General features: G+C 46.0%; 1 protein-coding gene across 9 annotated transcripts in view; it reads right to left on the reverse strand.

Moving 5' to 3' along the window:
- zeb2b (zinc finger E-box binding homeobox 2b) overlaps positions 1-24,418 on the reverse strand; it is a 66,507-nt gene that overhangs the window by 26,399 nt on the left and 15,690 nt on the right. The window contains exon 1 of one of the 9 annotated variants that reach the window (XM_028981972.1): positions 21,741-21,831. The exons of 6 other annotated variants lie outside the window; for them this stretch is intronic. Coding sequence is in view for 2 of the 3 variants with exons in the window: in XM_028981971.1 (XP_028837804.1) it covers positions 19,588-19,603 (16 nt within the window). In the remaining variant the exon portion in view is untranslated. Of the gene's footprint in view, positions 1-19,587; positions 19,704-21,740; positions 21,832-24,418 lie in introns of those variants that run through there. 2 more of the 9 variants (XM_028981966.1, XM_028981971.1) reach the window with 2 other exon arrangements.

Genomic DNA, 24,418 nt, shown 5'->3' on the forward strand with positions numbered 1-24,418 from the left:
TGCAGAAAAGAACTCGTATCTCGATATGTCAGATGAGTCAGGGGTACAGAAAATAATCATTGCCCCAACAAATATGGACAATGCAAACAATGACGACGAGGACGCCCCGCAGCACCATAAACAAGCTGATCCAGCCAGACGCCTGCATGCATTGATGAGGCGGTGTGGAGATGCGCAGTCGTCCCTTACATAATTGAGCAGTTTCCTCCACTGACGCAAGGTGTGAACGGAGCTGAAAATGGTAAACACTGGTGTTTCGGTTGTTAAAAATATGGAAATTTTGATCTGAGCCTTTTTTTTTTTACCCCACCACCCATGGGCTCTGCCTCTCCATGTTTCCGTCAACCTTTTTCTTTTCTTTTTTTTTTTTTGATCAGGAGCATGAAAGAGTGCGAGTGTGTGAATGCTCAGGTACCTGGGGTATAGAAAGGTGCTAATTAGCACAGCGGGATAATTGATGTGTAGATTACGCCATGAACAAATGCTTCAACTTGTTTGTTCTTCGCACTTATATGTTGCTCTCCACCCCCAACTACGCCCCAGAACACACACACACATACACACACACACACACACACATCATTTTCCTCACCGTACCTTTACCTCAGGCCTTAATGAGCTATTTACCTGCCTTGTTAGAGCAAAGCTTCGTGGCAGCTGCGTAAAGGGAGGGTGGTTGGGGGGGTACGAGGCCGACCTTCTCTCAGGTGGAAGCACCTTCCTCCGGCGACTTAACAGCCCGAACGTAAGTGGAGGCTTTACAAAGGGTCGGGCCAGCGCGGAGAATGCAGAGGAAACAATTTCTAAATGAAAGAGCATGCCATTAGAGCCGCAATGGGCTCCCATTGTTGTGCCCCTATAATGCTGTTTCCTTAATCTTTTGTCTTTGGCAAACTATTATTAGCAAAAGCACTCACAGCTGTGAATGCGTTCAATAGGCTCTGAATTTGTTCATTAACAACTGAATATCAGCAAACACATTTGTGCAGGCTTCGCTATAGCTAATAAACTAATAATGACTATCCCGCTAATTGGGAAATGGAAAGAAGAGGCAGAAGAAGGAACGGAATGAAATGCATTTTGAGAAAAAAACAAAAAAAAAAACAAAGGGTGCCCCAAGGTTTTTCTGACTTCCATGCTCTGACAGCAAAAGCCAGGCCATTAGGAGGACAGACGTGGCAAAAGGTGAATAGTTGAAGCTGCGCTTGCCCACAGCTGCGGCAGTTTGTCTCCGGTGGGTTTGCACCTTAAACACATTATTGTGATTACAGGGTTTGAATACTGTGGCTACAGCGAAGGTTCTTCTTCCTTCGCTGAGGACACACACACACATTCACACACACACACACACACACACACACACACACACACACACGGGGCCCTGTCTCCGCCCGCGAGCTATCAGCATTTCCCTGAGACAGACGATTAGGAAGGAGAGGAGGGGACGACTTGGCCAGCCAAGGAACTCTTAAGCTCATTGTTTCTTGATACTTCCTGCAAGTTCCTTGGAAACCTTCATCTGACTGAAGGAACCCGTCCCCCCCGTGACTTGCCGAGTATCGGGTTTTCATCTCCACCGGAAGTCATATTAATTCTGCAGTTAGTGTACGGGTTCTCTCAGGGAAATGATTTGCACTGTATAAACCAGAGGAAATGTGAAGACGTCCACCCCCCCCCATCCAAATATACAGTAACTCTTGACGTGCTGAATGACAAGTTTTAACTGTGTGCATTACTACATTGGAGGACAAAAGAATTTTGGTTTGTAAGATGAACAGAAACAAATTTTTGAAATGTCCTAAATGTCCTAAATTTCCTCATTGGATTGAAAACGGTGTCATCGCAAGAGCGAAAAAATGGTCTGTCTGGAGTCCCTTTTTATCACCAAAAAAACAAAAGAAAACACACTCAGACAAACTGGCATTTTCCGCTGCCAACCTGATAATTCTCCCAACATCCCTCACCCACCCGGGCCTTTTGTTTTTCCTCCCTGCCTTCTTCCTGTCGCCATCTCGGTATTTAATCTAACACCGGCAGGCGGCAAGAAGGGTTTACTTTTCCCCTCGAAGACGGCGTGCTGCAGGACGCCCGAGGAAAGAGCGACGGGGCTTGCGGGGGACAGGGGAGTGAGCACGGCACAGGAAACCTGCACTTTTAACAAAAGCCTTTCATCTCCGCTGCTCCGCTCGAGACAGGGCACTTCCCCAGAGCCCGTCCCCTTTCAACCGCTTACCTGATAAGGAAGTCGCTTTCGTTACAAAAAAAAAAAAAAAAAAATTTTTTAATTGTCCCCACACCCTGCTGCGTGCACCTAAGCCCTTCCCGCTCGTGACGTGTGACATTGTCCCTCTCTGTCCAAACTGGATTCCTTCGGTAATTAAATTGAAAACAGGCAATTAAGGCCGGGAGAATTTAAAAAAAGAAAACACAAGAGGCCCGGAGGAGCTGGATACTCCCAGGGCCGCGCCCGGACCCGGCCCGGCGGCCCCGGCGAGCCGAGGCTCCGACCGCGCGCGGAAGTTAGCAGGTCAGAGGTAATTCAGTCTGAGGGATCCATTTGCGGATAACTGCGCCTAATCCATTTCAGTCGGGAGCCTTTGTGTTACCGGTGCTAACCGTGGGTCTATCTGATGGGAGAGCCATAAATCACAGGCAGACGCTGGAGAAGCGGGGCTCCCACCGAGAGAAGCAGCGGACGAGGGGGGATCTCGCGGCCCAGGAAAAACACTTCCGAGGAACTGGGAATAGTGGGAACGCCGGGTCGCCCGCCTCAGGCAAGAGAGAGGCAGACACGCTTAAGCAAACATGGGAGGTGAAATAATAGTTGGTCACCCATCTCGTGATCTTGACAGGAAGTGCACAAGACATGAACTTCCTTTCACTTTTCTTTTCCTTCACTTTTTTTTTTTTTTTTGCTCTGTCTTCTACTTCCTTGCGCATTTCTTTTTTGGTGAAGAGGTAAACGAAAATAAAACAGAAAACAGAGTTTTATATGTCGGTTCTGGGACATGCAGGATCGGGACTGAGAGACCCTTGTGGGAGTTCAGGTCAGAGGTCAGGACGTTCTGTGACATCATTGTATATTTCGCATCTTTGTACATTTCCCATGTTTTTTTTCTGAGGTTCGCTGTTCTATTAGTCTTCTTAATATGCCAGTCACAGCCTAGGTGGTCCCCGAAAGCAGCAGTGGGGAAATGTGTGTCGGGGGAATACAAGTACGGAAATAACAGAGCCCTAAGAGAGAGTGAAAGAACGTTAGCGTTTTAGTCGCTAAACCGTATTTTTTTTCCTTGGTTACTGTTGACTGCCATTTCCAAACCGCCGTGTACCCGTGTTTGTTTTTTTTTTCTCTCGCTCTCTTTTCAGGCCTTATCTGTCTCGGTCGGTGTAAGGTGCGAGGGGATGAAAGGCGAGCAGCTCCCCTTTAAAGTGTGTTTGCAGGGTGACAGCCACCCAGCCCATACGCTGCAGCGAGGAACTAATCAGGCCTCAACACCTTGAACTGCGCAAGTCGTTTCAGAAGAGTGGCAACTGCATCTCGCCGCCATGGCCCCCCCCCCTCGCCGTTCGCTCCCTGTCAGTGCTACAAATTGGCTCCTTGCTTGGATTGAAGGTGCCAAAGGACCATTAGACAGACAAAAGCCGGAGTTTCTACCCGAGGCCTAATGTGTCAAAATTCGTACCCGGTGCTACGGAGAAATAAACCTCTTCATTACCCGCCGTTCGCCCCTTCCACTGATATCTTGTCTGTGCCAGTGCCAGTTTTGCTCTCTCTCTTTTTTTTTTTTTTTTGCGTTTGTCTTCCCTTACCCTCGCCCTGTCGCTATCCTGAGATCAACTTAATAACACAATGCAAACCTGAGGTTGCTGCTCAAATGCGTGAACGGATGTGAATCAAAAAAAAAAAAAAAAAGAGCGGAACGCTGCCGGTAAAAAGGCCTTCTGTAAAAGGCCAAGTGCACAGCGCGTTAACAATAAAGTGATAAACGGCGACGGGCCTGAACAAACAGACACCTGCGCCGCATGGTAAACAGGCCGGCCGAGGCGAAAGCTGTCTCCAATTAGACAAAGTAGTAATCTTGTTCTGACAGAGAGGATTATATTTTGTCCTGGTGTGACTGGGGAACCGATTTCATTTCCTGTAAGAACCCCTCCGATACTCCGGAGCTACCTGACTCAGCTGCTTGTAGGAATCAAATTCAGTCGGAGATAACAGCTAATCATTTGTCACCCTGAGAAGCAATTCCCCACAATCGTTGAGGAGAGCGCGCCGCTTTATTCTGGCGCCTCTGTCAGATGGCAAGAAATTGCATTCCACCGCGCCTAACCTCTGCTCTCTAGAGTGCCACCAACAACAGTTGACTCCATCTAAAAAAAAAAAAAAAAAAAAGCGGGACCAACACATGCCTAACTCCTGCGCTGATCTGGACATCGAGCAGCCCCCCCACTCCAGGAAGTGCAGGCAGACGACACGCAGCTGTTCCTTCCCAGTGTTCCTTCAGGTGTTACACTGTGTCCCACGACTCCATACGTATGTCCAGCGCTGGGCCATATCCATACTCAACATTTAGCGGAACGGATACGGATGCAATACCTGCGTCATTTTATAGGGCCGGCGCTGCGAGATTTGCAGGGATTCATTCGTTTATTTGGTTTGAGTCGTGGCGGTAAGGAGTAATACGGGCGCAAGTGTAATCCACACAAACGTTAACCGCGCAACTGTGTACTGATATGCATGCGTAGCTCACAGCAAGTACAGTTCTGACTTTAATCGGTTAAATGCTCTGGCAGTAGGAGGAATACATTTCTTCGATATGCTGTTTTTTCTACGTTTTTCCTTTTTTTTTTTTTTGCATGAAACCGAAACTTCCTTTCAAATATCATTAAAGGATTTTGCTCTATAAACACTAGAGGTTCATAAGGTTTATGATTTGTGTTACTGAGCTTTCTCCAGGAATCTAGCCACACTGCATTGGCTCTACTTAATTGCATTATGTTTGGAATGAGGTTCTTCATGCAATCTGGAGTGAAGCAGCGGAGGTAACAAAAAGGAAAAAAAACAACATTGCTAGTGTGCAAAAGGTAACTCTAACAAAGCTGCAAATTTAGTGATTTATTTGAAATGGCATATTAGTGCCAGTTAAAAAGTCGAACCTCATAAGGCATCTGTGAAAAGGCAGCATCTGTAAAACGGTGCTTGTATTTATTGCGTAAATGTTCATGCCTGTGTCCTGAAGATAAGACCCTGAATACAGATACGGTACAGACCTGGTGTGCATGTGTGTGTGTGTGTGAGTACAGGAGAGTGGGGCGGGCGAGAGGTCAGAGGTGTGAAATGCCTTATCTGTTTTATTCTGAAAAAAGGGAGTGAGTCAGCCATTCAGTTGTTCTAAAGGACAAACGTGCGTCTTGACAGCACGCAGAAACTGCAAACCTGACACCTCAGAACGTTTCACAGTTTGAAACTGTAGTTCATGTGGGTGAGCGTGTGATTCTGCAATAGGGCAAGCAAGACAGTGTGCACATGCCTACACCAAAACTGTGAGCAAAAACTAATACAAGGAAACAATGTAAATGTTTTCTGAAAATGACAGTAACTCTACCAAACCTTTGTTTTTTCCAAGAACAGATTTTTTTTTAATTGTTTTAATTTATTTATTGCACTAGAGACCAAGGAAAATGTCCACCCTTCTGAAATTCAAGCAGGATGCGCCAACAGAAATTCCCTCGGAGAAGTCTGATTTTCTCAGGTTTACCTAAATAATGTATGCATACTTTCGCTTTGGCATGATGAAGCAATTTTAGCCTTTACAACCCGCAAGTACTCAAGAGGGAAAGAAGGCCTGCTTCCTGCATGGCTGAATTATTCAAACATCCAGGTGGAAATGCTGCGAATACTTTTCCTCTTATAGACAAAGTGAAGAGGCTTCGCAGGACCTCCATACCTCGAATAGTATTGCCCCTGATCACATGACTGAAGTCAGCAGGTAAAAGGGGGAGGGCATATGACTATACCAGGTAGAATAATAATATTAAAAAACAAACATTAAATCTGCTACAAAAAAGACTGGCGTTTCAAAGGACGGCAGGCCAAAATGAGTGGCACATAAATTGGTGGAGGGGGGAAGCCAAATGTGTTGAAATTGGAGGTGTTGTAATAGGAGAAGGTCACATTTGGTTACCTCCTCGCTCAGTGAGCCTTCAGACGAAGGGGTAAAAACGGCATTCTGACTCAACAGCCTTCTGGCTTCATGTCAGGTTTCAATATATGCCACAGGGGAATTTGTCTTCTCTCACACAAATTCGTGATGACACGCTCAGGATAACTCACAGCCTGTTTTTTTTTTTTTTGTTCCTCCTTAAGTTCAGGTTGCACTAAGAAGGAAAATGCCTTCTGAACATACATATATAAATAAATAAGTGGCGCAGAGATACCGGGGAGATCAAGGAAGGCTGTTTGTGTCACTTGTGTGTGTGTGTGCTACACTGATGAAGGACACCTTGCTGGTTTTTGCCATGAACAGATGTAAGCCTCTAGGGCAGAGCTTTAGAGCCTTCGGGGACAATGCTACTGACATTGGTTTATTAAAGGAAGCACATGGCTCACACACAGCTTATTTAAAATGGCTCGGCTGTAAATCATGAGCGATATGATTTAATTCAATCAAGAAAGAAAGAAAGAAAGGAAGAAAGAAGTGAAGAAGAGATTTGGATTTTCATCCTTCACCTTGAACTAAACTCCCACTGTTTCTTTTTTTTTTTTTGCCCTTGGTGGTCAAACAAAAGCAGTATGTTGTCAGAGTGTAATAAAAATCCATAAAGTTGGAACCCCCACCTGGACCAAGGTCCCGGTGTTAAGTTTTATACGTGTTGTAAGAGCACAGATCGTTTTCCAGAGGCCCTTCCTACGCCCAGTGTCGAGCGAGGCTATGGCCACCTGGGAGAGCTCTGGAGAGCTTTGGTTCATTCCACAGAGTTGTCTGGGTGCCAGCTCCATTGCATCAGTGTCAGAGCCGGAGAAGGCACGTTGCAACACAACTGGACACCTCCTCGGAGAAAGCCAGACTCACCAGCCACCACCTACTCAGCCTGGCACGCTGGCCAAGCTTCCTACGAAAGCGTTAAGAAACTTCACAGGTCCCTCGAGGAGGACCTCGTGGTGCCACACTGTGGAGGTTGCCATGTTTTACAGGCCCTGGCTAATTTAAGTGTCAGTTCCATGAACCTCTGTCATGAGCTAACCTCCACCCAGCCCACCTCCTTTCCATAAGAAACAGTCTGGCTACACGTGGCCAAACAAAATAAAATCCAGTGTTCTCCAAGCTGTAAAATATCCTTAGCATGACTGCATCGATCAGGAATGCTGTAGATTCAACGCTAAAACCGAAATATTAAATTCCTGCAATGCTGGTAAGAAAAAATGCAAAACTAGTACAATTTATGCAGGTTGTACAATGTTTTGTGTTTGTTGCTGAGCTATGCTAATAAACATGCTAATACCAAAGAACATTTGAGCTAAAATCTATTTTTAATTGAGAGAATTCAAACTTTATTGACTACGAATTACTTTTGAAATTAAAGACAGGCCCCACAGCCACCTAGGTTAACACCAGGCTTGTGGCCTTCAGTGTGCGTTAGGCCAGGGTGGGTTGTTCTTCATTGTTGATGGCTGCCGGTAGGCCACATTTGCCACACAACATTCCCGGAGCTGCCCACGCTCGGGTCATGAATCTTGACAGAAACGCATTTCCATGTGTTCAGAGCCACGAGCAAAGACTGCGCTGATAAAGGAAAGTGATTATATTCAACAGAAATATTTGGTCTGGATATTGAAAAAAAAAAAAAAGCTATTTGTGTGTTTCTGCCATTATCTTTGGTTTAGGGATGACAAACAAAAAGGTGACTGAAGAAATGAATCTGTATTTTCTCAGTTAACGAGAATCTTATTTGTATTAAGCACCTAGGCTGAAATACATTTCCTCCCAGTGTATCACATTCAAATCTGTATTCATTAAGCCTTCCCCAGCTTTCATCAGCTGCAGTAGGGAGCAAAAAAAAAACGAGATTCAAGCATGATTTCTAATTACAGTCCCTAAAGGAGAGCCTCCCGCTCATCTCCCTCCTTCTCTCCACTTTCCTCTTTACAGAGGAAGAGAAATTCTGAGGACAAGGGCAGGCATTTCTTTTTTTTAAATAAACATAACCCTTGTGTATTCTTGCGGATCAGAAAAAAAAAAGAGCTACCATTTTGCTATTGGCTTTCAAAGCCCATGGAGAGAAGGCTCTTGACGATGACACCTCCCCTAACAAAAAGACAAGAGCCTTTATCAGGCCGAGGTTGCTTCTGATAGCTCTCAGGCTACGGAAGTGCCACTCACTGCCACTTAAAGCAGCCGCTCTCCTCGCCGCAAAAATAGCGGGGAAAAAGTTGAGCCGCTACGGGGAAATTATTACAAGGGGCGCGCACCAGTCCCACATGCGAGGGAGAGGGCCTGAACATGCTAAAACACTATTTGGAATCTACAGAGGAGGAATTATGACACAGATTATAAATATCCTGGAGCTTATAAATATTTTAGCTTGGCTACTCCCTGTGCTTAATGTTCTGCACTACCCTAATTAAGCATGCATCTGATAGATGCCACTATGTAATGATATTCTGGTGTCTGGAGGGAAGTAAAAAAAAAAAAGAAAAGGCATTGAAATGATACCATGTTCAGAAAAAAATTATCAAGCAACAACAATATCAATAATATAATCCATTATAAATATTATTATCACCATTTAGTGTTATTATTATCGCCATTAATATTGAATTGCTAGAAAATACTGTATATAATAAATAGTCATTGAAAAATATAGATAAATACATGAGAGTTTCTCCTTTTTATCTGTTTCTCAGTTGAGTGGAAGTACCATTTCAGCACTGTTATTTTAGTCTAAATTCAGTGTAAATTTCCATCAGAATTTTGCAGTAGTGAAACTGTTGCTCGTTCTGCTGATGAGGTCGGTTTGGCCTCGAAGACTTGCTTTGCCAAGCACTATATTAACTGTGATACACCGAAAAAACAGTGTGGTTTTGTGTGTCAGTGTCCGTCAACACAAGCACACGCTCACACACACACACACACACACACAAAAAGAGGAAATGTCCAACCCAGCAATAAAATAGCAGATCTTTGCCTGTGTACTGTAATAGTCGTGTTCAACAGTCAATGGCACAAAATGAGTTTATTTATTTATAGCCTTGAACTCAATATATTTGCATTAACAACGTGCAGTAAACAGCCACACAATTGAGATAAAGAAAGGAAGCTCAGCATTCGGGATATTGAAAAACGATTTATAGCGCTCAGATGCAAACAGAAACTTGACATTTCCCTCACTCTCGGGGCACTTCAGAATTGGGCCAAAGTATTTTATTCTTCTGTGCTTCCACTAATTTAAGGGCTGGCTGGGTTGGTAGGAGAGCATTTAGAATGGCTTTTCAAATCCTCTAAGTTCAAAATGTTGCCTATTGTCCACTGAACTTGTCCAACCCCAGTTGCAATGAACAAGATGACGTAATGCGTGGGCGGAGGGGCAGATCACAAAAAAAAAAAAAATTCCAAAGAAAAGAGGCCTGAAACCTTACTGCCCAATCATTTTTACATTTGATTCTTGTGCTAACCTGCTGATCGATGCAAATTAATAAATGTAATTGTCATTTTGGCAGGACTGCAGGCCTTCGAGTGCCAGGATGGGGCGGCAGCGGTGGTTTGTGAGAGGGGCTGGCCAGTTTATAGGGAATGCCAGACATTGAAGGGATCCACTCAGGTATATATGGGCAGAGCTTAATTCAATTATCTCAACCCTGCATTCCGGTCAGGGCATAAAGCCTCCCTCTCAGAGGTGCTGGCTTATGCTCTCTCTCTCTCCCTCTCTCCACCACTTTATCGCCCTCGCTCGCTCCCCCCTACTCTCGCTGCTGTGCAAACACGGCCGCCAAGTGTCCATGAAACAAGCCTAATGAGCACATTATTCTATTTACCTTAAGATAAGGTGAGTTACCCTGCTTGATAAAGGCCAGATAATGGCTTGTTTGAACAGTAAGTGTACATGTAGGCGCCCTGGCATTTGCAAGCTGCCACGGCAGACACAGAATACACGCGCTTATTAAAGGGAACTAAAAATAGCCCTTTCGTCTGTAAGGCACATTCTCTGCTGTCTCGACTCACGGCCGTGTTGTGCCGTGCGAAGTGTACCACATGCCAAATGGCTTTGTACGAGGGCTAAATTATTGTTGTCGTCCGAAAGAAAGAACCCGGCGTCCAGGCATGATAAATATGCCTCATATTGCCTCCTCGCTATGCTAATTGCTAACTGCTATTTTCCCGGAGGTGCCAACTGTATTGTGTGACCCGGCGCACTCCCCAAGGGGGGGAAGAGGTCACGGTGAAAGCCTTTATTTTATCATGGCCACCACATCGCTCCCTGGAGCTCTCCGTCAATTCGGAGCGTCTCTCTATCACCGCGGATCCTCAAATTTATCACCTACTGACCGCAGTTCAGGAGAAGGTCATAAATACGTGAGCTGCTTGTGACAGCCGGACGCTTGTAGCCCTCGTGGCTGAAGAAACGAAGGAAAATGGACGAGGATTCAGCAGACATATTTGTCGGAGGGGGAAAAAAGGTGTCCAGGCCTGTCAATTTTGTGTATTTACACTTCCTGATTTCAGAGAGTGTTTTGTCCTCCGGTGGCACCTATAGTGTGGCAGATGTGCTTCTCCTGCATGTGACCTGAGACAAGCCCAGAGCGCTAGCTGGGTAATTTCTTGCTCAGAGTCTACACCGTCGAACGTGCCGCCTGTTCTGAGGTGAGAGGAGCTGACAGCACTAACTCTCCAGGGCAGAACTTTCCAGTCAAGTGCATCAGTGGACTGAAAATCACTTATGAATAGTCATTAGGCCTTCATTACAAAGCCCTCACATCCTGCTTCTTCCTGCATAACCAAATGCCTTTTGTCATCTTCGCAAGGTGCATCATTTAATTGCCAATTGAATTTTTTTTTTTCCTCAGCCCCTTTCCTATATGACAACAAAATACAAAATGCAGACCCGACTGCCCTCAGGGGCCACGGCAACCACAGTTCTTGGCAGCCTGGTTTGGTGCGAATATTTATTTATTTATTTTACTTATTTGAAGAATGGTGCCAGATTGCTTAGGATCCCTAAACAATTCTCATTTACGCCCCAAATGAATTCTTTAAAACCTTTTTTTTGTTCCCTGAATATTAATGTAATAATTAATAATTCAAATATTTACTAAACTATTTTCAAAACAATAACAATGTAGCATATATTTACCTATATACCTTATCCTCTGATATCCCCCCCCCCCCCCCCCGATTTAATTAAGTGTCTGTATACAGCATTAATGGGAGCTGTGCTGAAAAGGTAGACGCTGGAGCCTCTGCTGTCAATTACATGAACAGATGCGCTGTACCTTAGAGCCATGCACTGGATGTAGGACATTTGCCCCGATCGCAATAGAGTGAAGCCATCAAGAGCTGCCCGGCCTGCATCTTTGTGACAGCTGAACAGACAGCCATTCCGAGTTCTCTTTTAGACCTCCCCCCTTCCGCTGTCGCCCAGTGTGACACCGCTCACGCTTACAACTGCTGCACGACCCCCCCTCCAATCCACCAAAAAAAAAAAGGGAAAACAAACAAAAATTTGCTGTGCCATGTCACTTTCTGCTCTGATAAAAAATACCTCTGTTCTTCCTTTTCAAACATTAGCCCCCCCCGCCCCAAAACCTGGCAGCCCTCCCCTCCGTCACCACCGCATCTGTCAGCATTTGTTCGCTAAAGGACGTGATGGTGTCTCCCATTGTAACGACGCATTGAAATCAACAAGGTTATCAGTCAGGTGCGCCGCGCCCGGCTCAGCCTCCCGGGGATCGTCGCATTGTGTCGGGCCGAGAAAGAGCGCCATTATACATCTGTATTTACACACCAATTTCTGAGTGCCGGTGCAGATTGAGCTGGGTGGGGGTGGGGAGGGGTGCTGCCTGTCTATCCTTCAAATGTGGCAAATCAGCACAGTTCCCCTTTCACACGAGACTCCGTGCGATTATCGAGTCGCTGCAGCCTTAATAAGCCGAATAATGAGGGAATTTCAGAAATGCACAAGCACCATTATACCCCAACAATAAGCGCCAGAAGTGAGTAAACCGGCGGAGGGCAGAAGGTAGGCGGAGGGGATATAATGAGAGCAGTGTTGTAGTAATGCAGCCTCTATTGTGCAGGGCCGCTGTAAATGCCCATGTCTTCACATGTTCCGGGGCAGCGTTAAGCCACAGCCAACCCCCTCTTTATTTTTCAGATGAGAAGAGCAGCGCAGTGTGTCATTTCGGCTCCTCTCGCCGGCTTTATCTCTTCTCCGTTCCCTTTCTATTGCTCTTTCTCTCCCCCCTTGGTGACTGGCAGTGACGGGAACTGGCAGCAGCCCCTGGTTCTTGAAAGCAAACATTAAAGCGTAAGATGGTGGCTGCAGGTGTGCCAGCTCCAGTGAACGTGCGCTAATTACATATTTTCCCGCCGAGTGACAATTAAGGTCACAGGAATAATTGCGGGTTTTTTAATCCCACCGTTAACAGGGGGATGGCAGGGGGGCGTGGCGCATCAGGCCCCGGTGTCTGCGGTTCTCCCTCCGGATGCGTGCCGTCGCCTGGCTCTGTGATTTAACTCCAGCAACACTGGCCCGCCCCTTAACGCATGTTGAACGAAACAGAAGTTATTTACAAATTGATTCGTTTGGGGCTACGGCCGCCGCTCCGACACCCCCGTCATTAAAGGATCTGAAGCAAGATGGGCTGATGACCATGCGACTGACATATTGCCACACCCTCCCCAGCAGCTCGGTACATACATCGGTGGCGCACATGGAGTTAAAGTGAACGGTTGCAGTCGTCCAGAGGGACAAGTTCGGAACAGGCGCATGCATCAACCGACCTGCCAAACGATTGTCTGTTTTTATTGATACGGCCAAAGTGCTGCTGTTGGACAAGGCTGGGAGAAGTGCCATGGTCTGCACCTCTCAGGGGGAAAAGAGGCAAAAAACTGAGCGCCTGTGCTGTTGCGACACTCCGCAGGTGCAGAGTTGAACTGCCGGCCTCCGGCTACTCGGCCAATCGCGTCCAAATGACAAGAACTAGGACAGGGACAGCTGTAACTTTAGTTCTGGCCCAAGTGCACGTTGTTGGTTCTGGGCTCATCCAGGTGCTTTTTTTTTTTAATGCTTGAGAAAGAGGAAAGAAATGACGAGTTATGGAGCTCTGGGCCCATGCAGGACAAACGGACGGCCGGGTCTTTCAGCGCAGACAGCACTTTCCTCAGCAGAGCCTGAACTTTATAGGTTGTCTTGACAAAGGAGCCTAAAATGATAAAGCATAATGCGGGGGGGGGGGGGGGGGGGGGGGGGGGGGACTCGTTCTTTAAAGATCCCTAGCCATCCGCAGATGCTAATCTTCGCAATTCTTTTTACAAGCTGTTAATATTGATTGGCGCAGAGGACAGGAGGAGGTTCAATCACAATAACAACACTGCATTATAACGAGGCGAGCGAAGCGGCCGCGCCCGCTCCCCGTCGCTGGAATATTATCAGATTGATAGTGACTTAAATTGATCGAGATAATGAAGACCTGCACCTTGAAGAATGATGACCACTTATTATAATTACTATCACAATTATCAAGGTCACCATACATAATGACGCCTGCCATTTTGTGCTCCTCCGCTTTGTTCATAGTGTAAACCTCCCGCGCTCTCTCTCTCTCTCCGCAGTTACGGTTCTCCGAGGAATGCGGTGGTCCCCAAAAAAAAGAAGCAACCGCCGCAACGCTGCTGTCCTTCAACCCGCTTCCTTCAGAGCGATCCTGGTGGATGTCGGAATGGGTCTGACAGCTCGAAGGTGAGTGAACTGCCACTCAGACCAGACCAGCCCAGCCCGGCCCGTCCAATCCCGCGCTCGCCTCATAAAATGTAAAATGGCTGCACACTCGAGGAACCTGCATCCCACCTTCCATGCGGCCACACAACCAACATCTCTCTTTACGGCTGTCGGACCAACACTAAAATGATGCTTAGACTAATGAGCAAACGGCTGAGACAAGGAATTGGCTTGTTAGGAAAAAAAACACAGCCGAGCAGGAATTATGGCTTCCCCAGCAAGACCGGGAAACGGCGTCTATCTCTTCCACAGATCAGGCCGGCATCAAACAATGTTAGAGTGGGTTTCCTTTCACACACTCCAGCCTGTAATAAACGCTCGCCCTTTGTTTCAGAGCCAGTCTGCAGGAGGATGACCTCAACTTGAAAAACAATAAAAGGGCTGTAATGCCGTCTCCAGAGGGCTGTTTGGCTAACTTTGTTTCAGCTAACTTCAATTAAAAAAAAATCCTATGTAAAAATAGGAATGTTTTTACATTTGTTCATTATTGATTTTTTTTTTTGTATTTCTAGGTGGTGAGGGGTCAAATGCCAGTCGAAAGTTCTTGCAGAGATATGCTCACATGTAATAACCCAACCAAAAAGGGGCCCAAAACAAGTTATATTTATGTAAAAAAAATCTGTTATTTTTTTCTGCTTTGCGAAGCTATTTTTTCCTGTTGCGTGGCAATGATCAAAGCGTTGTTGGGATTTACAAGTACTTATCCCAAATGAAAGAGCCACGTGTCTCATATTGTTTATGATAAAAAAAATACAAGAAAACAAACGAAAACCGGGGAGGCGCTCATTTAGCAGCAGTCTCTAGTGGTTTACCTTGAGCGTGCCACGGGCCCACCAGCAAGGGGTTTCTCACTCAACTTGGTTTGCATCGACTCCCAACCTCCTTTAGATGTACCAGCTTCATGTAGATGAAGCCCTTCGGAGGTCAGTGCTCTCTTGATGTTCCCTTTCACCTCCATTCTAAAGACGCGTGTGTGTGTGTGTGTGTGCCATGTGAGTCATGAGTTTGTGATAAGGACAGTAGGATATGTCATGTGCAGGTTTACCACAATGACACATTGGTTGGGGTGGAGAGGGGGTCAGGGGTGCTGATTGGGAGTGTGTGGGCGGGTAAACCACATGCATGTGAGCCAGAGGTACTGCTGGTATGGAAAAGGGATCTGAATGAGGTGTGTGGGGGTTGGTTGGTGGCGGAGGGCACTAAACTGCTAAGAGGATCAAATAACTAGGCAGAACAAAGGCCGTGTCACAGGGGCCATCCGAGTCACAAGCCTCCCTCGTTCCTCCAACAACAGATAGCCTCAACTTCCAGTGGCGTTTCCAGGACAGCGCTGCGACAAAAGGGGACGGCAGACATTAAAACAGAACAAAACCGAGGGGGACAGATGTAGGGATTGTTATGCAGAGTCCCTTTCCTCTTCTCTGCACTTAGTACCCACAATTCAGCTCAACTTTTCACTGTTTAAAGAAAAAAAAAAACAGCTCGGAGCAATCAATTGCTGATGATACAAAAGAATAATTTATCCCTTTATATCAGGAGTTTTCAGCTGCTTTCCTCCAAAAAAAAAGAGTGACTTTAGAGACTGCAGTGCGTGTACCTGCTGCCGCCTGGCATCGGTGACGCCGCGGTCACCTGGTAGGCGGTGGCCTGAGACGCTGGCTGAAGACGTGTATCCCTACAGCTGGGGGACCCGGGGCGGCTCCGGATGGGCCTGATTGATTAAGGCCAGATGGGCAGCCACCCATTGCTATGACAGAAATAGACCTGCATTGTCCGCATTCCTGAGTGGACGTGGTTTTCCAATAGGTCTGATGGGACGGGGAACGCCTCCTTTTCTCTCACCGGAGAGACGCAGCCACAATTTGCAGTTTTTTGTTTTTTTTTGGTAAAGTTCTGTATCCCAAGAAACCATTTATTTTGTTTAAGTTGCGCTGAATCACCTGTAACTGGCTTGGACGCCACTTTAAAGCCACAAGATGAGGCTTCAACGCGCCACACGATTACGGCAGCTGGCCAAAGATTCTTAGATTCGACGCAAATTTCTGTAATTGTTCAATGTCAAATGGCCAAAGCCCCGGTGTAAATCCCTGACCGTCTGGAGCTCCTGGTGCCCCCGCCACTCCCCGCGGCTTTCTCTGACGCGAGGCACCTCTCGCCGGCCGTAATGCGGAGTGGCAGCAGCGGCCGTTCCTTAACAAAAAACAATTAAGTTTTAAAAAGGTGTTCCTGGCCACACTGTGGGTTATTATGCCAGGAGAATAAAGCGGGGATGGAAAGAGGTGGGGGTGATCCTCAGGGGTTAGGGGCAGACCTCCCAACCCCCCACCTCGCGCACACACACACACACCTCTCTGTCTATGTCTTCCTCCCTCCCCCCACAGTTTCATCTCAGCGTGCACTTTTTCACTCCGCCGCCTTAAACCTCCACCTTCTCGTTAGAAATCGTCTCAGGTTTCACCTCCAAGTGTCCGTCTGCCGCTCCCTGACCGGCGCTCCCGACAGCCACGGCCGGGTCCTGCCCGCGAGCCACTGATGAACCAGAGCCTCCTGCCCGTCCTCTGTCACAGGCCGTTTAAGATCAGCTATCCCTTTTCAAAGGCCCTGGCCCCGCCGCAGACGGTAGAGATTGGGGTGGGTGGGGGGGGGGCTCTGGAGGCAGCGTTGATGGGGTGATGTGGGAAGGTAATGGGGGAGTCGGTGGGGATTCTTGAAGCGGTGCAACAGCTGTTGGGGTTCACTCAGCTACAGGGAAAGGTGGAGCGGGAGGGGGAGACGGCAGACGGAAGGAGAGAAGTAACGACGAGGTGCCGGGGCTGTCTGGGTACGGTCTTACATTTCTATTACTGAAGCGAGCTGAGCTACATTGTCGCTAATGCGCCACGGTTCTCCAAAATGAATATAAACGTTGTTTCCACTCGTTTGACTGGAAAGGTGCCACACCCCTGATCCCCAGTCAGTGCTCCAAGGCCACGGAATAGGATTTGCATCCCTCCCTGTCACATGTATTGTATCCACCTGTGTTTCTCTATACAAATTGTTTGACTTGTTCCCAGTCCTGGTCTGTACGTGTGGAATTCCAGCTTGTGAGTTTCTTTGCACATGATATAATATTGACTTGAGGCAAATGTTCCTGACGCCAAACCCTGGTCCACTGAACTACACACACCAAAGAAGCAAGACCAACCAGCAGACACCTCTCCACCTCTGCAATCCCTTTTCATGATCAATTACATCGCATCGCTGCTACGTTGCTTCGGGGAAAATCTTCACTCGTTTACCTTTTTGTTTTCATGTGAGGGACATACAGCTACATTTATTATGCTGTCACAGCAAGGCAGCAATAAGCGAGGCCACCGGAACACTTTAGAACCCAGATATGAGGGAGGGAGATCAAACATCATTCCGGTGCGTGGCGAAGGTCGATGGTGTGTAATAGCAACCGAGCTCTGTGAAGAAGGTTCGGACGAACGTGATCATCAGGTGCCTCCGCAGATTCCACATCAAAGGTGAGAGAAGGGTTCAGAGAAGCACATGCTGCCAACGCCAGCAGCATGCCACGCCGAGGATATTATTTATATATAATTTTCTCCGAATTTTCTGCGCTACTTCCTCATAACAGGTTACATTTTGTAAATCGTTACATAGCTCTCGAGGGAAGGCTTCCTGCATCCTAAACACACAGGTCTGAACTATTCCTTGCTCGTGGACAGGAAAATTCATTTCAATATATTTACCTCTATGAATACATTTTTTTTTTGGACAGGAGGGAAAATAATAAAGCGTCGCGGGGCTGCGCCGGAGAATGCATGCCCAGCTGCATGGCGGTGGTTGGAAGCTCCACACAACATTAGAAAGGAAATTACACTCAGCGGGAAGAAAAATCATTGTGTTACCCCAGGTGAAAAATATTGTTGCTTTGCTTAAAAGTGCATGCAAGGCAAGCTACATTATTAGAATGTTTAAATATTAATTCTTCTGCCGGGGCAGTAAAGATGATCGAGTCACAGTGTCGACTGCTTTATTTTGTTTCCTGAATATCACGGGCACAATTCTTCTTAGGAAAGCTCATCTGGCATTATGCAGCATCTTCAACACCTAATAAACAGGTTCATTAAGAAATACCTTTTCTTTTTTTTTGAGGGCCGGTAATACTAAGATGCACGAAATGTTCCTTATTTCACAATGACCCCAGTGTAGATTGAATTTTTGGGATAAGAAGGCAGTAAGGGATCCGGGATGCTTAATTTCTTCTCGTGAGATGACTGATCTGAGTGCAGTTTTTATACCATTCATGACAAACGATGCCATGGTCCCACAGCCATCTTCATTTATAAAAAAAGAAAACCTCTAAAGGCAAATTAAAATTGATCTGGGCCGTCGATATTTACAGGTAGCGCTCAATATTTCCAATGAAGCTGAATGCTTACCACATACCTTTTTTTTAAACAGCAATATTGAATCAGTAATAGGAATAGAGTGGGGTTTGCTTTTCACTTCCATACAGTGTGCTAGTGAAGGGCTTGTTTTGTCCTTGCCACAAAGGAAATACAAATTGACAAGGATTTATAGGGTTCAGAAACAAAGCCTGGGGTTATTTCTGCAGATCTTTCTCAGCTTTCAGGTGAATCGCTGAGAAAAAAGCCCCCCCTGCTTTTTCCTGCTCTCTCTTCCCTCCTCCGCCTCTGTTTTGTCAGTAGCTTTAGGAGGGGAATTAAGGCTGTAAGATCTCCAACGCATCAGGAGACTTCAGAGGGGTAATGATAGAGATATAGAGGGCTGAGGAAGTGGCGGAGGGGAGGGGCAGGGGGTAGAGAGTGCTCCTTCCTGTCACTCACGGCTGCTCCGCCAGCACTCCCCACCTGAGACGCGTCGCGGTGCATGTTGGAGCCGCTCATGCACGAGGAGCAATACACAAGTTCAGTGTAAAGCCACTTTAAAAGCTCATCAGGCGCACAGTTTGCTTGTAGGAAATACCTTATTCATGACGGAGCAGCCGGGCCTAGGTAATTACTTGAATCAAGGTGGCCTCGGAAATGTTTAAATCTACAAGGACGCCGAGAGCATGAATAATGCAAAATAATTTGCATCTAAATTTTTTAAGTGTTCTTTATTCAAAAACTAAAATGCGGCTTCCATTAAAGTTTGATGAGTGAAAGCTGAGAGCGGTGCATACGGTGAAAAGCTCCTTATTTGTAGAAATTATTTAGAAAGGAGGATAAAGGCCCAGAAGGAATGGGAAGTGGGAAAAGGCCAGAAGAACTGCCAATAAATAATAATTAAGTTGGAGGTATTAGTGTACCTTATAATGTGAGATATACACACGTTCAGTTTAACAAAAAAAAAAAAAGCATTCTGCCAGGCCATTAAGTTATAAGCACAACTTCATCTTACCTGGGATTAACATTGTGTTTTCATTTTCATTTGTGTGTTTATATATATATAAATATGTGAATATACCATTACCCTAGTTTATCACCTTCCAGTGTCTCATATTTTAATCCTTTTTGGTTAAACGGTGTTTATGTGTTTCAGTCTGCTGCTGGTGCTGCAGGTTTTCTGGGTGATGTGGTTGTGTGAATATCAAATAGGTCTTACCTGCTTCCATAGCCATCCACAAAATGCAGAGAATGCACAGCACCGGGAAAAAACAGAGAGAAATGAAGGACGGATTAATTTAGTGTTAACAAATTGGCATAATTGGCAGTTTTTCAAAAAATAATATTCAATCACAAATTGTTCAATCCATACAAATAAGGCAAAACACTTTTCCAACTGAAAGTGTTTCTTTTTTCTTCTTTACGAGCATTGCATATGAGGAAAGAACCTCGAACTAAACAGATTGGTCTCAGAAACAATATGCTAATGAAAACCGTTATTCTACCTAAACAATAATTAGTATTCCCATCAATTGATTCTGAGGGTGAATGCAAAAATAGCCAGTTCACGATAACTGCTTCCTTCTGGTCTGTTGCACGTACATAAGTAACGCGTTAATTATTGCGGCCGCTGCAGCTCAACTCAATTTGCATTTAGCCTAGATTTAGGGTCAACTGGAATGTCTGCCCCTTGCCAGGCTCATAACACCAAGAGCATCAACATATCATAATATTTCACCTTCTGGCCGCCAAAAGTCACCAGCATCACGCAGTGACATGAAACAAACGAGGAGAGCGAATCAAGTGATATGCACCTACGCTACATCCACGCCCACCATCTCCAAAACAAAACCAAAAAAAAAAAATATATATATATATATATAGATCCTTTTAAGGATCTATATATATATATATATATCCTTAAAAGAAGCGGCCTGCTGCCAGCTCCCTCCCATCTCAATCTGCCATTGTTAAACCACCCATATATCACCAACTTCTAATTCGCCAAGCCAGAGAAGAGACTACTCTTTAACGGACTGGGGGTGGAGACGTCCCCACCCCCCAGCCCAGTGGGTCACCTACCTCTGCGAGGGTGCTCCCTTTTTTTTCCCACGCTAACCTCGGGGCTCATTTGCATACGCGTGCTGTTGGGACGATTATTTTCAGGTGAGCTGCTCTGTATAGGGCCGGGCGCGAGATGCTCCCGAGGCCCACGGCTGAGGCCCGGATCCTGTCCTTAATTGCGACTGACTGGCACCAGACACAATCCCCCTCTTGATTCAGCAAATTGTCCTCAGCGTAGCCCGTGGTGACCCGCCGCCACGCAAATCATCTCCCAGCAGCTGGCCGAGGTAAACAAGGAGTAATCTGAGTGATGGGGTGGGGGGGGATAAATACACCTTCTCTCCCCCTGTGGCCCTGTTTCAACCCAGAAGCGCCACACAAATCAGCTCACTTTTTAATTAAGCTAACAAAAAAAAGGGGTTCACTTTAAAGCAGCTGTCATAAATAAAGCTGTACAGCATAGATGGAGGGAGAAAGAACGATAGTTGAGGAAACAACATGTTCAACGAATTTTTTTAAAGAAAAATGCTGTTCTTATTTCATATGTTCCAAGATGCACAGATATCGTCAGCAGCCATGTTTGACTGTTTTCTTTGGCCCCTTATCTATCCTGCGCACTTAGCGATAGGGTCGCGGCTAACTAGCGTGTACCGCTAATGTAATTGCCAGCATCTGGGCTAGACCCTTCCAAGCCGTGAGTGAGTCTGTGCTCTCCGTGCGCACACACAAGTGTAATTATCACGTATCCGAAAGGGAGGATGTAATCTGCGCCTCTGATTAAAGAGGATGGAGTGTAAGTAAAGTCTCCCCTCGCCAAAAAAAAAAAAAAAAAAAGTGTTTATGCCGCGGTGCACCTTTGGCAGAAAAAGCTCCCCTTTACATCGAGGCCTTTGGGCCTTAAAAGGGGGGAGGTAACTGGAAACAGAGGGGTGAGGGCAACAAGGATGACTGTCAGCACCGACCCTGAAATGTGTTGGGCCTGTCAGGACGTTAGACCTCACTTTATGCCACCTTCCCTCCACGAGCCTCCCAGAGAGGTGACCGTTTGAACTCCCCCTGAGAAAGTTCCGCGGCACATTTCAGATTCATCTCGAGTGACAAGTGTGTGTGTGTGTGCGTGTGCGTGTGTATAGCATTTTTAAAAAATCTACACTTGCTTTCATTCTGCCGGTCCCAGCAGAGCAGCCTCCCCGTCCCCGCAGTTTCCGTCCCCATATTCAAACCTTCGGCGCACTCCACTGTTCTCCCGACATGCATCGCGGCCCAGCGCTGCACTGCCTTTTTTTATTTTTTTTCCAGCAGATTTACCTTTGATAGCATCTCTCGGCACTCCTCGGGAACAGGGATCGCGTTGACCAGAGTGCGATGCGTATCGCGACCAGATGTAACGTTAAGAGAGCTGGGCAAACAAAGAGGCACAAAATCCGAATGCCGAGGGCATCCCGACAAAAAAATCAAAAGAGGCAAATAAAAATAAAATAATGTTGACATGCACAGTGCAGATAACATTCAAGCGCTGTTGAATGTGTGGGATTCTTTGTGTATATGTATGTTTGTGTGTGTGTGTTCTTTATTATTGCATCACTTTACTCGAGCAAGTGGCTCGCATCAAAATGTTATTGGCTGGTTGGAGGGAGCAGATGAGTTTGTATCGCTCATCAGCAACAAGGAAGTCATGCAATCACAAAACCCTTCAAATAGGGTATAATAAGTCTTTGAAGAAACCAAAAAAACGAGATAAACCACTGTACTAAGCCAGCTCTGCTGGGCCAGAAATGTTTTCTGAAATATCACCAAATTAGCCCCACCCCTTCCTCCAATCCCCGCCCACCCCTCAATCCAGGAATAAAAAAAATCTTATCAACAGATACCCCCTCCTTCACTTTATTTCATTTGTGAATTACAAGAAAGATGCTATTATATATTATTAATTTCTGCTGTTCTTCTGCTCTGGCGACAGCGGTGAGCGGCGGATGTTGGAGCGGTGTAATTATGTTCTAGCCGGGCAGCCATCCGTTTCCTTTCAAAAATTTACAGGATTCTTAATCACGCTGCTCATTTGGGTGAGCAGTGGTGAGGACGGCGCAACACAAACAGGGCACGTCTGTTTACAGAGGAACACCTGCTTAGCATTGATAGCAGATGTCAGTCAGTGAGCAGAACAAAAAAATTGGGGGGAGGGCGGGAGGGAGGAATTAAAAATGCAGGCATCACCAACTTCTTATTATTTAGTTACTCAAAAAAATGAACTACTGGAATGGTGGCATGCGCACAAAAATTGTAAAAAAAAAAAAAAAGACACGGTAACGGTGCGCCAGCCCTCCCAACCCCCACACCCCAAAAACAGCCCTGGCTGTGACTGCTGGTACCCCCCACACAAACACACACACACACACACACACACACCTGACACCTGCATGTGATAAGGCTAATCAGCTTCTTTACCAATCACTTCCAGCTTCATTTAAAAAAAAAAAAATTAAAAATCCTTATTTTAATTTTGTTTTCTTCTTCACTTTTCAGAAAAACCCATCCGCCTCATTTCTATATTTCTATCCGTTTGCATCAGTTCTTTGCTGCATAATTCATTTGCATTACAGCAGAGGTTGGTAATTAAATCTTGCCTGGGATGCAGTTGTGTTTAAATGAAATGTGAATATTTTACCGGTGAACAGAGGCAGAATGCTGCTAATCTAGTTTCCCGCGCTTTATAAACGGATGACTATGGGCGAGCTTTTAAACACTTTATTGTTCTGCCAGACTCTCTAAATGGTTTCTTCTGCAGAATAATTTTTACGAATCAACAGCCGCATTGACATATCATGTTTGTGTGGGATTGTTTTTTTTTGCTCTGCTTTCCTCCACATTTCACTGGTTGACGACTACGGAATGGCATCTGTGCACCTTTGTGGCCCTCGAAGATATAAAAAGCACATTTACACACACACACACACACACACACACACACATGGATATGCGTGCCACTGTACCTTTAAAGCCCAGCTGGCCTGGAGTTGTAATAAAATTGACATATTGATTCCCTCTGAATTTACGAATGTCTGTTTCATAAACTCCATTTCCGAAGCCTAGACCTTTTCGGAGCACTGTCATTTTTTGCCCCAAATGGATCAATTATGTGCCCACGTAATCCTGTTACCTGTGAAATCCACGCATACTTCTCCCATTTGCGGCAGCTCCCCGGCGGACAGACTCACATTACGTGCACATAAACAAACTCCAGCTTCCTTTGCTGATATTAAGGAGCGTCTCCTCTGTTTTCTCCTGCACTGAAGAGCGGCTCCCCCAGGATTCAGCACAATGCCACAAATGACGCGAGCGTGTGGGGCGGAGTATATGCATTTTATAGAATAACGGATGTATATTATGTTGTTATTAAGAACAGGTTAGTATAAAAAAAAGTGGCCCCTTGACACCCTTCATCCACACCCACGTATCACGCTGCAATTCGGTTTAATTTATCTCTAGATTCAGTTTTGGGTTTTTTTTTTTGTTCTGTCTATTTTGCATGTCACTCTGACTGTCATGTGATATCTCCATCTGCAGAAAACAGCGTGTTTATGGATCCCCGCTCGGTATCGGGAGCGACTAAAGGTCTGGGGGGGAAACCAAAGCCAAGTTGTAAACGCCGGAGCACATTACACAACGGCAGCATCCAACAGAAAGGAACCGCGCTGAGAAGGGCAGAGTGGCGCTACTCCACAAATCTCCCTCTTGCAAAAAAAAAAAAAGAGAGAGAAAGAGAGAGAGAGAGTCCTCGATTATATTTTCCACACTCCAACAGGCAACAAGCAGCTCGGTTACACTACACTTGCAGCAAACAATCTGTCTGGTGAAGGTCCAGCAAATCCTGAAACACCTCGTCAGACAGAGGCTGACCTGTTCACCGGAGTGACTGGGAAAAATAATGAAACTAAATAATAATGAAGGGATACGGCGGGAAGAGGAGTGAGGATGGAGGGGAAGGA

Source organism: Denticeps clupeoides, chromosome 5 (genome assembly GCF_900700375.1).
Source record: "Denticeps clupeoides chromosome 5, fDenClu1.1, whole genome shotgun sequence".
NCBI lineage: Eukaryota > Metazoa > Chordata > Actinopteri > Clupeiformes > Denticipitidae > Denticeps > Denticeps clupeoides.